The 16,028-nt window shown below is 39.5% G+C and overlaps 1 protein-coding gene across 3 annotated transcripts in view; it reads left to right on the top strand.

Moving 5' to 3' along the window:
• The window catches only part of LEKR1 (leucine, glutamate and lysine rich 1), a 214,155-nt gene extending 203,150 nt beyond the window's left edge, over nt 1-11,005 (top strand). For all 3 annotated transcript variants that reach the window (XM_059888819.1, XM_024995787.2, XM_010801455.4), the window contains one exon: nt 1,377-11,005. In XM_059888819.1, the coding sequence (XP_059744802.1) occupies nt 1,377-1,790 (414 nt within the window). In that variant the 3' untranslated portion in view covers nt 1,791-11,005. The remainder of the gene's footprint in view (nt 1-1,376) is intronic.
• The last annotated feature ends 5,023 nt before the right edge of the window (nt 11,006-16,028 follow it).

Raw genomic sequence — 16,028 nt, 5'->3', positions numbered from 1 at the left:
CTTTCCACCGAGCGTCAGCCTTGGGAATGCCTTGGCTGTTTTTTACAAACAAGCTAACCAGGTAGAAAGTCATTTTCAGCTGAAGAATCCTGTAGCATGATCACTTTAACTGTAGTTACTTATTTGGATATCATTTTCTTTCTTTTTTAAAAATATTTATTTGTTTCTTATGGCACACTGACTCTAGTTTTGGCCTCTGGGCACCAGAGTGTGCAGGCGCGGTAGTTGCTGCCTGTAGGCTCAGTTGCTTTACAGCATGTGCGATCTTCATTCCCTGACCGGGGATGGAACCTGCATCCCCTACATTGCAAGGCAGATTCTTAACCACTGGACCAGCAGAGAAGTTCCTGGATACCATTTTTAGTTATTTACTTTTCAATCTCTTTTCTGACATCCTGCAGACATGAATGTCAAGACATTAGGGAGATCCAAGACCCAATTTTTACCACGGAGCTTGAAGTAATTTTGATGAATTCCATAGATGAAAGATGGCTATCATTCTTCAACTAGAAATGCAGAGTCTCACTGTTTGAAGAAGTTGTAATGATCTCTAGTCTAGTCACATATTTGAAGCTTAAATTTGCTCCAGTACTTCCCAGTCAAGTGAGATTCAACCCTTCAGAGTATCCTTAGACAGCTCTGGCTACGAAAAAATTCTTCTGTCTCTTTAACCCCCATTGCTTCTACCCTTGGCTCCAACCTCTGTTGGGGATGTAAGAAGCAGCTCTACTCAAACTTACAATGGTGCAAACTTCTTGAGAGCAGGAACTACATCCACTATAGCTTCTAGTAATTTGATATGTGATTGCTGAATGAAGTTCAAAGCAGATTTTGTTCTTCATTTTGATATATATATCTCACAAAAGAGCAAATTATCAGTATATTTAAGTTCTGAGAAAGCATCACATAAAATCACTGATTTTATTATCTAAATGCTACAGCTGATATATTTTATTCTCTCAATTTTCTAATTCAAGCAATTTTTATCTGTCTTATGTACTGCAGTTTCCCTTCATTATAAAATAACATAATGACACTACAGATATTTATTAGACATCACATGTGCAGGACAGACTGTCTCAGGCACAGAGGAGTTGAAACCCTACTGAAGTAGGCATTCTGGGTTCCAGCACCACTAACATCTGAGTGACCCTGACTCTTGATTCCTCTTCTGCAAACTGCAAGGGTTAAACCAAATATTCTCTTAAAGTTCTTTCCATCTTCACAAACCATTTGCATTTTTGACTCATTTGTCCCTGTCAGAGAACACAGACCTCTGATTTCCAGTTCAGTTATCAATTTATATTGCCAGTAACTGTCCATATGTACACTATTAAAAGCTATGGCTGCTTTTTCTTTCCTTTTTCTCATTTCAGAACACTTTTCTTCAGGAAACAGTGCGTAGAGAGTGTGAAGAACGCTTTGAACTGACGGAAGCTTTGAGTCAAGCCAGAGAACAACTCCTGGAGCTCAGGAAGCTGAGCGGACAGTTGCCGCTGTCACCGTGCTCCCTCAGCCAGGGCAGCCTAACCTCCTCTGCTGCAGCTGGGAGTGGTCAGGGAGAGAGAAGGCTTGCAAGACTGCACTCTGAGAAAGTAATCAAAATCCCTGGCCTGCCTGGAGTGTCGAAGCCCACCACTTCTCCAGCCTTTTCTCAGCCCAACAGGGTCAGCAGCTCAGGTTTGCCCACAGTCCCCCAGCCACATCCTCCCCGGGGTCGATCATCTTCAGTCAGTGAGACCAGGCAGAGACTGGCTGCTATTCTGAGGAGGAGACTGAGTCAGCAGTGATGGAGCCGAAGTCAGGAGCAGCTCCACACAGAGTCTCTATCTTTGCCGGAGTTCACAGCCCCCACTGTAATTAAGAATGACAAACTTCAAATTATTTCTGCAGATTGAGAATGCATACTTAAGATATTTTTAACAATTGGACAAGCTAACAAATTGTGAAGCCACGTTTTCTAAGAGGCCCTTGAAACTGCAACAGATAATGAAGTTGTTGGTATTCCAGACACCCAATCTCTGTATTTATGTATTGTGTGTTTCGATGTGCTCTATGAATATGCCCTTTTAGAGATAATAGGTAAAATTTTTCACCCATAGCATCTTTTCTACTTTTTTGCACTATTATAAGCAGATCTATTTCTACACCAAAAAAAAAGGTTATATTGGTTTTGTTGGTGGTTGTTCATTTGTTTGTTGAATAGGTTAAATAGATGAAATTAGCATTCCAAATAGCAAATGAAAGGACTTTAGTCCTTAATTTGATCATTTTCAAACTGCTTATTAGTTCAAATATTCACAAACTTCATCATCACCAAATTTTCTCCATTTCACCTCACAATCTAATTGGTTAATCTAATTTCTTTTTAAGCAAGGTCAGTTGTAATGATAGGTAATCTTCAGGAAGACAAAGGGACAGCAACTCCTGTTCAAGAAAAAGATGGGTTATTTCTAAAACTATGGAGATTATTTTAAATAACAAGGAGCCTAGCCATGAAAGTCTTACTTGGTAGAGATTTTCTCCATTAAATGCTCTCTGGTACTCCAGGTCAAGTTTTGGGTTTAACTGGCATTCTGTAGCTATTGTAGAGAACTAATTCAAGACAGTTTAGTAGAGGCACATAGTGCTAATTTGTGATTCAAATTTTATTACCCCTGGAAATGGTCATCTTGTTAGCATGTTTTCTATTTTCAGAGTGAAAAATTAAAACCAGAAACCAGACCAACTATTTTACATAATCATAAAGCTTTAGACTCCTCCTGTTTGTAAAAGGCAACTCTTTACCTTATGCTAGTGTTTGTCTATCCTTTTCTCCATGTAATAAACATGTATTTTTCTTCTATAACTGATTTTATTCAAATCTTTCATCTGACTGCATCATGGATTCCCAAGCTTCTTACTCTCAGATTAGGATGATACTAACATGTGAAATATGGCACATAAAACTCTCTGTGGTTTGGCCACCATGTAGATGAGAGAATCTAAAGATACCTGGAATCCCTCCCATGTGCAAAAAAAAAAAAATGTTACTAAGCCAAATCAAGTCTATCTCCAGTTTTTCAAAGGATTGTTCTAATCAATCCTTTCAAAGGATTGATCTAATCTAGGCTGTTTCCAGAGAAGGCAATGGCACCCCACTCCAGTACTCGTGCTTGGAAAATCCCATGGATGGAGGAGCCTGGTGGGCTGCAGTCCATGGGATCTCGAAGAGTCGGACACGACTGAGCGACTTCACTTTCAGTTTTCACTCTCATGCATTGGAGAAGGAAATGGCAACCACTCCAGTGGTCTTGCCTGGAGAATCCCAGGGACAGAAGAGCCTGGTAGGCTGCCGTCTATGGGGTCTCACAGAGTCAGACACGACTGAAGTGACTTAGAGAACATATCATCTAATGGTGGTGTGCCAGAAAGGATCTTAGAGGTCACCCCAATAATCTTTATTTTTGCCAGTTTATTCATGTTTTGTTGATGATTGTGTGCTCAGGCCTTGACTGTGTACTTCTGTGGTGGGTACGGCTGCTCCTTCCAGTGCTGCTTCTTGGTCTTCAGATTCTCTTCCTGCTTGTTGAAGCAGTGGTGCATGGCACAGATCCAGGGATTTATACTTCTTGCCCTTAGAGAATTTCCTGAGGTTCTCTTTCTGAGTCTAGTTAATAACAGTGAGAACATGGGCGATGGATTTGCTAGGAGACCTGGGTTCAATCCTGGGTTGGGAAGATCCCCTGGAGAAGGAAATGGCAACCCACTCCAGTATTCTTGCCTAGAGAATCCCATGGACAGAGGAGCCTGGCAGGCTACAGTCCACGGGGTCGCAAAGAGTCGGACACGACTGAGCGACTTCACTCACTCACTCACTCACTCACTCACTCACTCACTCAGGTCTTGGAGAGTTTGGAAGCCTCACCACCTATCGCTTTAGCGACGCGCAGCTGATACAGTGCCACCTTGAGGTCCTCCGTTGTTTCAGCAGTTTCTCCTTGCTGCCAAGGTCTCAGGACTTTAATCTTAGCCACGGTTGTACAGGGGGCCACAGATGACTTCTTGCAGGGAAAGAGCAACAGTCTCTTTACAAATAAGAAATAGATGCGCAAAAAAATCTGACTTGGGTATGGTGATTCAGCTAGTTAGTGACTGAGCTTCCCACCTCATTTTTCCACTTACCAGAGAATCCCAAATCTCCATCTGACTTTTGTCAGAAGCTAATGAACTCAATTTTTAAGCTTAAATTTGTATGAAAAGGAAGCTTGACCCAAGGACGAATAATTATAAAGTAATAAGCGGAATACACTTTAAGATAAGTGTATATCTAGTAAAATACAAAATGTTGTTTTTCCCTGTGGTCATGTATGGATGTGAGAATTGGACTGTGAAGAAGGCTGAGAGCCGAAGAATTGATGCTTTTGAACTGTGGTGTTGGAGAAGACTCTTGAGAGTCCCTTGGACTGCAAGGAGATCCAACCAGTCCATTCTGAAGGAGATCAGCCCTGGGATTTCTTTGGAAGGAATGATGCTGAAGCTGAAACTACAGTACTTTGGCCACCTCATGCGAAGAGTTGACTCATTGGAAAAGACTCTGATGCTGGGAGGGATTGGGCAAGAGGATAAGGGGACGACAGAGGATGAGATGGCTGGATGGCATCACTGACTCAATGGATGTGAGTCTGAGTGAACTCTGGGAGTTGGTGATGGACAGGGAGGCCTGGCGTGCTGCAATTCATGGGGTCGCAAAGAGTCGGACACAACTGAGCCACTGATCTGAATATTTTCTTGTATGATGTCAGCAGTACTCATGCCACACTCTGGAGAGCGCTCCACCAGACCTCAGTGTTTCTGATCTGGTGTTTGCATGTTCAGATTACAAATACTTATGACATAAAGTGGATGGCAAAAGCTGGTGGAACTTTTGGTAAAAGCACAAGAGAGGGAAGGGGGTTCAGGATGGGGAACACATGTATATCCATGGCGAATTCATGTTGATGTATGGCAAAACCAAGACAATATTGTAAAGTAAATTTTAAAAAAAGAAAGAAAAAAAAAGCACAAGAGAATATTTGGACATCAGTCTTTGTTATATTTTACATGCTTTTCCACAGTCTTGCAACTTCAGCTCTCTCTTCAGGAACCATGTGTGTGTGCATGCATGCTAAGTCACTTCAGTCATGTTCAGCTCTTTGTGACCCCATGAACTGCAGCCTGCCAGGCTCCTCTGTCCATGGGATTCTCCAGGTGAGAATAGTGGAGTGGGTTGCCATGCCCTCCTTCAGGGAATCTTCCCAGGGTTCAAACCCAAGTCTCTTATGTCTCCTGCATTGCCAGGTGGGTTCTTTATCACTAATGCCACTAGAAAGCCCATGGAGATACATTTGGGGAGGGGGGCTTGGGTCTTAGTTGCAGCAGGGGGAGATCTTTGAGTGCAGGCTCTGGAGCACTTGGGCTTGGTTGCTCCGCAGATTGTGGGATCTTAGTTCCCCAAACAGGGATCAAACCTGCACCCCCTGCATTGCAGGGTAGATTTTTGACCACTGGACCACTAGGGAAGTCCTCCCATAAGCTTTTCTAAAGTGATATAAAGACCATGCATGAAAACCTGGTTTCTTGGTTTGTTGTTAACACTGTTGTTTTCCAGTGAGTAACTGGGTAAATATCACTCTGAGAACAGACTCATGATCTTGCAGTCAGGCTGCATTATATTCCACAAGTGTGTCAGAGAGGTGATTCCATGCATAAATAGAGACAATATTTACATTTATTTCAACCTAGACCATTTAAAGCAGTCCAAGTTGTGTGCTTATATCTTTTGAAAAAGACACTTAGAGAGGAGAATAGCATTAGAGTATGTAACCTAAGGGTTAAGCACACATTCAAATCTCCCTTGATTTTCACGCTGATTAACTCCTGGCATGAAAAAAATATCAGGAATATCAAGAAAGTAGTGAATATTTTGATAAAATAGGGGTCTCAAATGCATATAATGGATATTAAGTCTAACAGTTTTAATTTCCCTATAAACATTTATTTTCCATAACCTCAATGGAAGAATTTATAGGTATCTAGAGAAAAGAATATCATAGAAAATATTCCTTAGAAAATTATAATAGTTTGTTTTTTTTTTCTTAAACTAGGATTGTAGACAACGATGGGAGAATTCTTCTATAGTTAATAGATTTCTCAAGCAATTTTTTTAAAGTTTATTGATTTAAATGACTATATTTATAGTTAGAACTACTTAAAAGTTATATGTTCTGGTTGACTGGAGGAGATATTAATATTGAAAATTATGTTAGACTAAGATCTTTTAATTTTCTATTAATCTAAAGTTTTATAGTATTATATATTAGTTATAGCTCATTGCTTTTGATTAAGCAACAAATTTTCTCAAGTTTTATTTTTTAAAGTTATTACAATTATTATAATATTGTACTAGTAGACCAAACTAGTATCCTAAAAGGGTTAATTTTCTGAAGCTGAAAATTCCTAAACATCATGTTGACTTTTATTGAGCACAGAAAATCAATTTGGTATGTGCCCAAAGTTCACAAATCCTACAATAATTATGGATTTTTTTTCTTTCATGTTTCAAGAAAATAACAGTTTTAATGATCTCAAACCATGATAGACAATAATGGGAGCATTCCTAAGGCAGTGCTTGTGGTACCTTAAGGAAGAAATTCTACTTATTCTTTAGAAAATATTAACCCTTTGATTTCTGGTTCCTCTGCCTTTTCTAAATCCAGCTTGTACATCTGGAAGTTCTCAGTTCACATACTGTTGAAGCCTAGCTTGGAGGATTTTGAGCATTACCTCATTAGCATGTGAAATGAGTGTAATTGTGCAGTAGTTTGAACATTCTTTGGCATTGCCCTTCTTTGGGATTGGAATGAGAACTGACCTTTTCCAGTCCTGTGGCCACTGTTGAGTTTAATAATAAACTGTGAAGCCAGTATAATTGTGTTACATCTGTAGAATATGAAATAAAAATTATTCACTTTTGTATATTCTGAATTAACAGACAGAAATTTTTAGCAAATTTTTGAACGTTAGTTCAGTCTGAAACACACTAATCCTATGACAATATTTCATGATCCAGAAAGTTGAAAGTTCTCTTTCTTCTCTAGCATATAGTATAGTGCTTTATATCCATCAAGTGAGCAAAAAATGTACTAAAAATCCTTTACCTTCATATATATGTATATGAATACTAGATCACAGAGATTATGTGATTTGTCCAAAATAAACACTACATAAGACTAATGCTGCAGTTTCTGAGTATCTTGACCCATAGATGAATACTTAGGCCATATTCACTCTTTTCTTCAACAGATATGGAGAATTTAAAAAGCATTATGAAAGTTACAAAGATAATTAAGATGTACTACAGAAGCCCAAGAATTGTATAATGGAGGGCAGTGAGGAGCCGTATGTAAAGGTTATAATATAAGGAGGCAGGTGTAAGGAAGAATGTGCTGTATTAGTTCAACTTCTTGGTGGAAGAATCAGGGAACACTTTAGGCAAGAATTGGAATTTACAATAGGTCTTAAAGAATGGAGTAGGGTTTTATAAAAGAAAGTATACCAGGTAGAGGAGATATGTAAACAGAGCTGTGGATATGTAGAAAATACTTGGTTAAGGGAAGAAATGGGAAACTGGAAAAGGTAGATTGACTCCAAAGCATGGAGGTGTTGAATAAGAACTCATCACAGAATTTTGACTGGAAGTGGCATGCAGTTTGTTGAAATTTGGGAACGTTGCTCTGGTAGGGCTGAATTGCAATAATTATAGAGTGAAAAGGCTGGAAGTGGAACACCAGTTGGTAGATTAGTAAAGTAGCCTGGACAAGAGTTAATGTTAAATTCTGAATAAAGATGTTGATAGTAGGAATAAACAGGAAGCAGCTGACTCAAATTCTATTCAGAAAGGGAAAGAATTTGTTCACTGTTAAATGCACTTTGAAATCATATCAGCCATTGCTACTTAGCAGTGGTGCAGTGTCTGAAATTGGTTCTAATTAAAGGAACACCCTTTATTTACAAACATTACAGCTTCTCTGAAAAATGTGAAATAATAGGAACTACATTTTTATTTGGGCAACAGAAAACTAACCCACAGATAGATTCAGTAGTCATAAGAATTCTTAAAGCAAAATAGAAATCTTATTAGTGTTCTAGAGAATTATGAGAGAGGAATGTGGAAAGTGACATGAAAAATAGGTATCATCTTGGCTCAAAGAATGCACAGCACACTCAGTGATGACCTTTGGGAGTGATACAATGCAATAAAACGTTTTTCCAATTTTTGCTAACCATTTATGAGGGGAAATACAGAAAATAGCAGCCAAAATAAAAATAAGAATTATCTTAAATCCTTAAGTTTTATAGTTCTGAAGGGACCTGACCAGATCTGTAATTTTACAGGAGATAATAGGTCCCTTAGAGGTTGAATAATTTTCCATTATTTTAGCTGCTTGACAGCCAGCTTGATGAGACAGCCTGGGCCTCCAACTCTTGGCCACCTCTAGAATGAAAGAACAGTATCAGTGCTCTAAAGTTTTGCTACCTACAGTATTCCAGCAGGATCAGTGTCTCCTGGGAGCTTATTAGAAATGCAGAATATCAGGCCTCACACTCAAATTTGCTGAAAGAAATCTGATTTTAATGAGATCCGATGGCTCAAACAGTAAAGAATCTACCTGCAGGAGAACTGGGTTTGATCCCTGAGCCAGGAAGATCCCCTGGAGAAGAAAATGGCAACCCACTCCAGTATTCTTGCCTGGATAATCCCATGGACACAGGAGCCTGGCGGGCTACAGTCCGTGAGGTTGCAAAGAATTGGATACAACTGAGCAGCTAACACTTTCAGGTGATTCATATACATGTTAAAGCATGAGAATCACTGCTCACAGTGGTGCCATTACCCTGGCATATTTCACCTCTGCAAGCTACGTGTTAGTGTTGGACAGAAATTGCCTCATCATATGCAGCTCCCTTAGACCTAATCTAAGACCACCACCCCCCACACCATGTGATCCCATTCAGCACCTCAGCTTCCAATGCACTCAAATTCTACTTCTTTGCCTCTTGACTATGAATCTGTAACTGTCCAGGAAAACTAGTGAATTAAAGGAAATTAGTACTCAGCCAATGTTCATAAATATCTTATGTCATCACCCAAATTTCTGAGCCTGCAAAGAACTAAAAATTTGGTATTTTTAAAACTCCAATAGAAATATTTTGATCATTGGCAAGTCATTGAGTAACCTTACATTTTAATCTCATAATAATATATATTTAGATATATGATTACCAAAAGAAAATTTGACAATGCTGTTTGTCTTTTGAGGCTTCTGAAACATAGAATATTTAGATAACTTCTTAGAATTATGAAGGAACTTAATGTTAATTAATTAATATTGCTGCTACTGCTAAGTCACTTCAGTCTTGTCCAACTCTGTGCGACCCCATAGACGGCAGCCCAGCAGGCTCCCCCGTCCATGGGATTCTCCAGGCAAGAACACTGGAGTGGGTTGCCATTTCCTTCTCCAATGCATGAAAGTGAAAGGTGAAAGTGAATATTAATTAATATTAGAATATCATTATTCCCCCCAAAGTAGTTCCAATCACTTAAATATAAAACAGTAATTTGCAGTATTACATCTAGATCCATTTATTTTAAAGGTAGAACTAATAGCAACTGAATGAGAATTTGATTCAGATTCTCAAGGTATAAATCTGTATTTAATACAATAAGGCCCTATGTTCACTTGCTTGTGAGTGTTGTCAACTCATTATACAGCAGGGTGGCCACCTTCTTTAACCTTTTTGAATTCAGAAAATAATGAAAGGAATTGACTTCATTTGCCAGTAAAAAGTTTTGAATACTTTTTATTAACATACTTATTGCTGATATTTAACTTGTATGGTTATTTGTTATTAATATTAATCTATAATAATAGTTCAAACCCAAGAATTAGATATATATAATTTAGAACATTGAAGCATTTTTAAGGAGAGGTTTTCATATGACTTAACACTGGAAATATTTTTGTTTTCTGAAAAAATATGAACTGCATCATGGAAAAAAAAAATCTACCTTTCTCCCCCAAGTGAGCTTGATGTGGTCTAACACATTAAAGGGATACCTCTGCCTTCTTAAAGTGAATAAATTCTACAGTTGCAATTTTCTATCTGAAACCTTAAATTTCTAGGGAGTAAAGTTTACTGCCAAGATTTAATTATAATTTATTTATCTGTTTTTGTCTGCATTGGGTCTTTGTTGCTCCACTGGGGCTTTCTAACTGACGGCAAATGAGGGCTACTCCAGCTGTGGTGTGCAAGCTTCTCGTTGCAGAGGATGAGCTCTAGGCGCTTGGGCTTCAGTGGTTGCAGCACGTGAACTTAGCAGTGTGGTTCTCAGGCTTAGTTGCCTCGTGGCAGTGGGATCTTTCCAGACAAGGGAGTGAACCCATATTCCTTGGATTGGCAGGCAGATTCTTAACCACCAGACCACTAGGAAGCCCTACTTCTTTTATTTAAAATGGAATTTCTAAAACCCAGGGCAGCCAGCTTTCCATTCTCTTTTGTTGCTTAGTCACTCAGTTGTGTCTGATTCTTTTCGACCCCATGGACTGCATTCTCTATTACTAGGCTTTCGAATGGTTGAAGTTTAAGCTGGGATCTCATGGGATCTCGAAATTAGAATGCTTTTGTTCTTCCAAGGGGCGCATGGTACTCAGTATAGAACTGAGGTTAGTGAGAGGAGATGAAGTTAGGGGGAAAGAATCCACTACCTTATTTAATAGAAGTGATTAGGTAAGGACTTATTACACATTCTTTCCAGAATTGTTAGTCAATATTTTTGCCAGTGTACCCTGAAAAAGAATGTTTTTAACTGTTTTAGGTTGACATCTAAAACAATTCATTATAAATTTAAATAGTTGCAAAGGACATTGTAATGATAACCAGTAAATTATAAATATGGACATTTAAAAATAAAACTGTTACTTTATTTTTATAATTGTAAACCTTTTATTGCTCTCCTATCCTATTGTTGTTTTTGTTCAGTCACGGAGTCCTGTCCTATTAAATTACTACAAAAACACATACATAACTTTCCAAAGTTCTTCTGGATTGAGTTGTTACTACAGTTATATTTTTTAATGTGGAAGATTTTTAAATTCTTTATTGAATTTGTTACAGTATTTTTTCTGCTTTATGTTTTGGTTTTTTGGCCTCACAGTATGTGGGATCTTAGCTCCCCAACCAGGGACCCCATGCATCTCATGCCCTGAAAGGTGAACTCTTACCTACTAGACCACCAGGGCGTTCCTACAGTTATTATTAATATGCTACTGTTACAAAACATAAATAAATACTAAATTTTTATAAATAATTATTAAGCATCAAAGTTAGGTTTTGTTGACAATGCATTTCTTGATAAGAAGAATCAATACCTAATGTTTCCCTTTACATGTAATGAAAAAGCAGGTAGATGCAGTCAAACATAATTAGTCTATACATAGGATCTTACTTGGGCCTTCCCCAGTGGCTCAGCAGTAAAGAATCCATGTGCGGTGCAGGAGACACAGGAGATGCAGGTTCAATCCCTGGGTCGGGAAGATCCCTTGGAGAGAAGGGAATGGCAACCCACTCCAGTATTCTTGCCTGAAAAATCCCATGGACAGAGACAGAAGGGTCTGGTGGGCTATAGTCCATAGTGTCACAAAGAGTTAGACACAACTAAAGTGACCAAGCACACACACACACACACACACACACACAGGATCTTATTTACTTTATATTAGTTCAGTTCTGTTCACTCAGTTGCCAGACAAGAACACTGGAGTGGGTTGCCATTTCCTTCTCCAATGCATAAAGTGAAAGGTGAAAGTGAATATTAATTAATATTAGAATATCATCCGACTCTTGGCAACCCCATGGACTGCAGCACGCCAGGCCTCCCTGCCCATCACCAACTCCCAGAGCTTGCTCAAGCTCATGTCCATAGAGTCGGTGATGCCATCCAACCATCTTATCCTCTGTAGTCCCCTTCTCCTCCCACCTTCAATCTTTCCCAGCATCAGGGTCTTTTCAAATGAGTCAGCTCTTCACATCAAGTGGCCAAAGTATTGGAGTTTCAGCTTCAACATCAGTCCTTCCAATGAATATTCAGGACTGATTTCCTTTAGGACTGACTGGTTGGATCTCCTTGCAGTCCAAGGGACTCTCAAAGAGTTTTCTCCAACACCACAATTCAAAATCAATTCTTTGGCGCTCAACTTTCTTTATAGTCCAACTCTCACATCCATACATGACTACTGGAAAAACTATAGCCTTGACTAGACAGACCTTTGTTGGCAAAGTAATGTCTCTGCTTTTTAATATGTTGTCTAGGTTGGTCATAACTTTCCTTCCTAGGAGTAAGCATCTTTTAATTTCATGACTGCGGTCACCATCTGCAGTGATCTTGGAGCCCCAAAAAATAAAGTCTGCCACTGTTTCGCCATCTATTTGCCATGAAGTGATGGGACCAGATGCCATGATCTTAGTTTTCTGAAGGTTGAGCTTTAAGCCAACTTTTTATTAGTAGGAGGAAGAAAATATTAAACATTTTATGGTGAAATAAGATGAGAATTTTACTGTATTATAATAAACATTTCAAACAGTATTAGTAAAAAATTGTTTTAACTACTTCATTAAATAATAATGGCCAACTGGAAAGATTTCATAGAAATTTTATCTAGCATATCTCAAAAACTTCCATAGTCTAAGAAAACATTCTAACGACATTTAAAATAATTAGTAATGCTCTGCTAACCTATACTGCATTGCTATTTAAAATCTCTTTTCTTTCCATCTAAGGATGTATCCTGGAAACAAATATCCAGAAGACCTGAAAAGGCTACTTACATTTAAATGCATTGCAGGAAGGGGCATTTTTAACACTCAGCTTTTCTTACTAATGTTAATTTTGCCTGACTTTCCTGGAACTATCCTCCAAGGGCATACTTTGATGAAACCAAGTCATAAAAAAAGAGACTCATTAGTCTAAAATTGTCTGACTCCCATTGCTGCAGTCTACCTTGTATGTGAACTCAAAAAACCCCAGCATGGACTAAAATATTGTTCCTAACATGACACATTATTTCAGAGGGAGTCAGGGAAACATAGGAATGTCTATGAACTTAAGATCATCAATTCCTTCAAGTATCCCTGGGGTACACATGCCTCATGTTACAGGCCACTGTTCTAACTTAGCAAGTCAAGTCAACCAGAATCTTGTTTGCATCAAAGCATTAGAACTTCTCGGCAGAACTGAGTAGAGTACCTCTGGTCAGAAGGTTGGACTCTCAGACCTCAGATACAAGACAAGAATCTGTGTTCCCCTCCCGCCATGAGTGCAGAATGTCAAGAAGAGGACCTGACAGCCACCTCCTGCCTCTTCTGGTCGTGAGCCGAGATCACAGAAGAGGAAATTTCTGAGTGCAGCATCACCGGGGCCTTATGGTTCTCTGTGACCATGTCCCTGTGGACTCTTAATATACTCTTTTTTTCTTATTTTTTTTTCTTAATATACTCTTAACCAGAGAGACCCCAGAACCAACCAGTATAAGGCAGACCTGCAAACACCATGAAGAAAGTTCCTCAAAATCCAGCTGGCAGCAGGAGGAGAAGCAGTGAAGAGAAATGTGAGCCACAAAGACCTAGTTCGGGGTCAGGGAGGGCTTAAATTCTTTGTAACTACACGGGTGGAACGCTGAGCCAGTACATATTACTGTCACCAAATTCTTGATATCTACATTGTAATAACTTGGGGGAAAGAGATTATACTTGTTTTTTTACCATTTGTGCCCTAGGCATAGTATGTTGGTAGAGAAAGATGGAAAGAGATAGTTTTCCATGTTGTGATTTAAGTATTTATGACTCAAATTTAGTCATACAACCAATATGAGAGTTCGTTTTGTTTATGTACTAAGGGCCCTTGAAAATGTTTGTCAAACCATCTGTAATTTGATGCTTTAAGTTGGTAATGATGCATTTCAGCAGCATATGTAGATAGAATCTATATTGCTGTTTCTACTTTAGTTACTGATATCCCAAATGTTTCTAATACTAACTTCATAGGTGCACTCTTTAATTATCAGTGGCCCCCAGATCCCCAGAGTTTCTGCAACCATCCCCACCCCTCCAGGATCAGGACATCTGTTGGAAGGATTCCAGGAAGGGTGAGCATCTGGCTGGGTCTGAGGGTGTGATCTGACTGTATGATCCTGACTGTATTTCAACCTATAACATCTTTATGAACTGTCAGTTTATTTTTGTTGTTTGTGCCTCTTCTGATCGTCTTAGTGTAAAAGCAGCTGAACTTTTAGTGAAGAAATTGTATATTCATACAATATTGAATATACATTTTTATATTCAATTTTGTATTCAAATTGTGTATTCATAGAAAGCTTCCCAGGTGGCTCAGTGGGTAAAGAATCTGCCTGCCAATGCATGAGATGCAGGTTCAATCCATGGGTTGGGAAGAGTCCCTGGAGAAGGAAATGGCAACCCACTCTAGTATTTGCCTGGAGAATCACATGGACAGAGGACCCTGGTGGGCTATAGTCTGTGGGGTCACAAAGAGTCGGACTAAAATTCAGTCATTAGAAGTTTAATGCAAACTTTAGTCTAAATGTATTACCATGAGTTTCAATATAGCTCTTCTCATAAAGGTTCTGAGCTTGTCTGGAAATATGACAAGAATATTGTCTCAGCAGTTTCCCTTGGTTGAGTGCCTTTGGACTAGTACTCCAGAGGGGATAATTTACCTCAGATCTTCTAACTTACTGAAATGTGTGTAAAAATGAGACTATTATTATACTCCTTTAGTCAACTCAGGTTTGACTGGGTTTTTGTTCATTACCAAAAGAGTGTGATTTTGAAAGGCATGGAGTCCTCCAGGTCTCCACTGGCATCAGGCCTATGCCCTCTCTTTGTGTCCCTGGTTTAAAAGCAGAAAGCCGACTTCCAGTGTAAAATGGCATGGCATCTGACTAACAGGCCATGGTGTAGCCCCTTCCAATAGCCCATTAAAAACCCTGTGATGGAAAAGGAAAGTCACATACGCACAGCACACAGTCAGCCTGGCCCCCCACTGCTGTGCCACATGGGTGCCACTGCTCAAGGTCCCTGAGCCACCTTGCTGGGAACACTCTGAGATGGTCATTCCTAAAAAAGGACTCTTGTGTGAGTGGCAGTAAGGAGGGAGAGATGGGTAGAGATGCACTGTAGCCTGGGAAGTGGGATTCTCTCAAATAGCAGTGGGTCAGCATAACAGACTGAGCAGCTGGGTAGTGAAATGTACCCAATGGTACTTGAAGGAGTAGTAGTAGCAGCAGTAACAGCAACAAATCAGTAGAAGCAGTAGTAGCAGCAGCAACAATAAAGAAAATGGTAATGGCTGATATTTGTTGTTTATGAGGAGCAATGGATAGTATTAAGAGCTTTAAAAGTATTTCATTTAATCCTCCCAGGAGCCCAATGAGGTTGACATATTTACTAGCTTCCTCTTACAGATGATAAAACTGAGGCATAGAGAGGTTAAGCAACTCACCCAAAGTCACACAGCTAGGAAGTGGCAAAGCCTGGACTGGTGAATAGGCCCTGTAAGCTGAATGCTGGACCAGGTACCAGGAGTATCACCTCACCCCTCTTCCCATTTGTGTCTCTAATAAGGGATATGACCCTCACTCCAGGGAAAATTTGAGAGATAGCCCTGTACCCTGTTCATTGAAATAAAGATCTAGCTTCATCTGAGAATGAGAAATCAAGAAGGGAGGAAAGAAGGAAGGAAGAAACAGTTTCAGTTCAGTTCAGTTCCGTCACTCAGTTGTGTCCGACACTTTGCGACCCCATGAATTGCAGCACGCCAGGCCTCCCTGTCCATCACCAACTCCCGGAGTTCACTCAGACTCACATCCATCGAGTTGATGATGCCATCCAGCCATCTCATCCTCTGTAGTCCCCTTCTCCTCCTGCCCCCAATC

Source organism: Bos taurus, chromosome 1 (assembly GCF_002263795.3).
Source record: "Bos taurus isolate L1 Dominette 01449 registration number 42190680 breed Hereford chromosome 1, ARS-UCD2.0, whole genome shotgun sequence".
Lineage (NCBI taxonomy): Eukaryota > Metazoa > Chordata > Mammalia > Artiodactyla > Bovidae > Bos > Bos taurus.
Note: the sequence above shows the minus strand (reverse complement) of the source record. Positions and strands in the feature narration are given on the sequence as shown.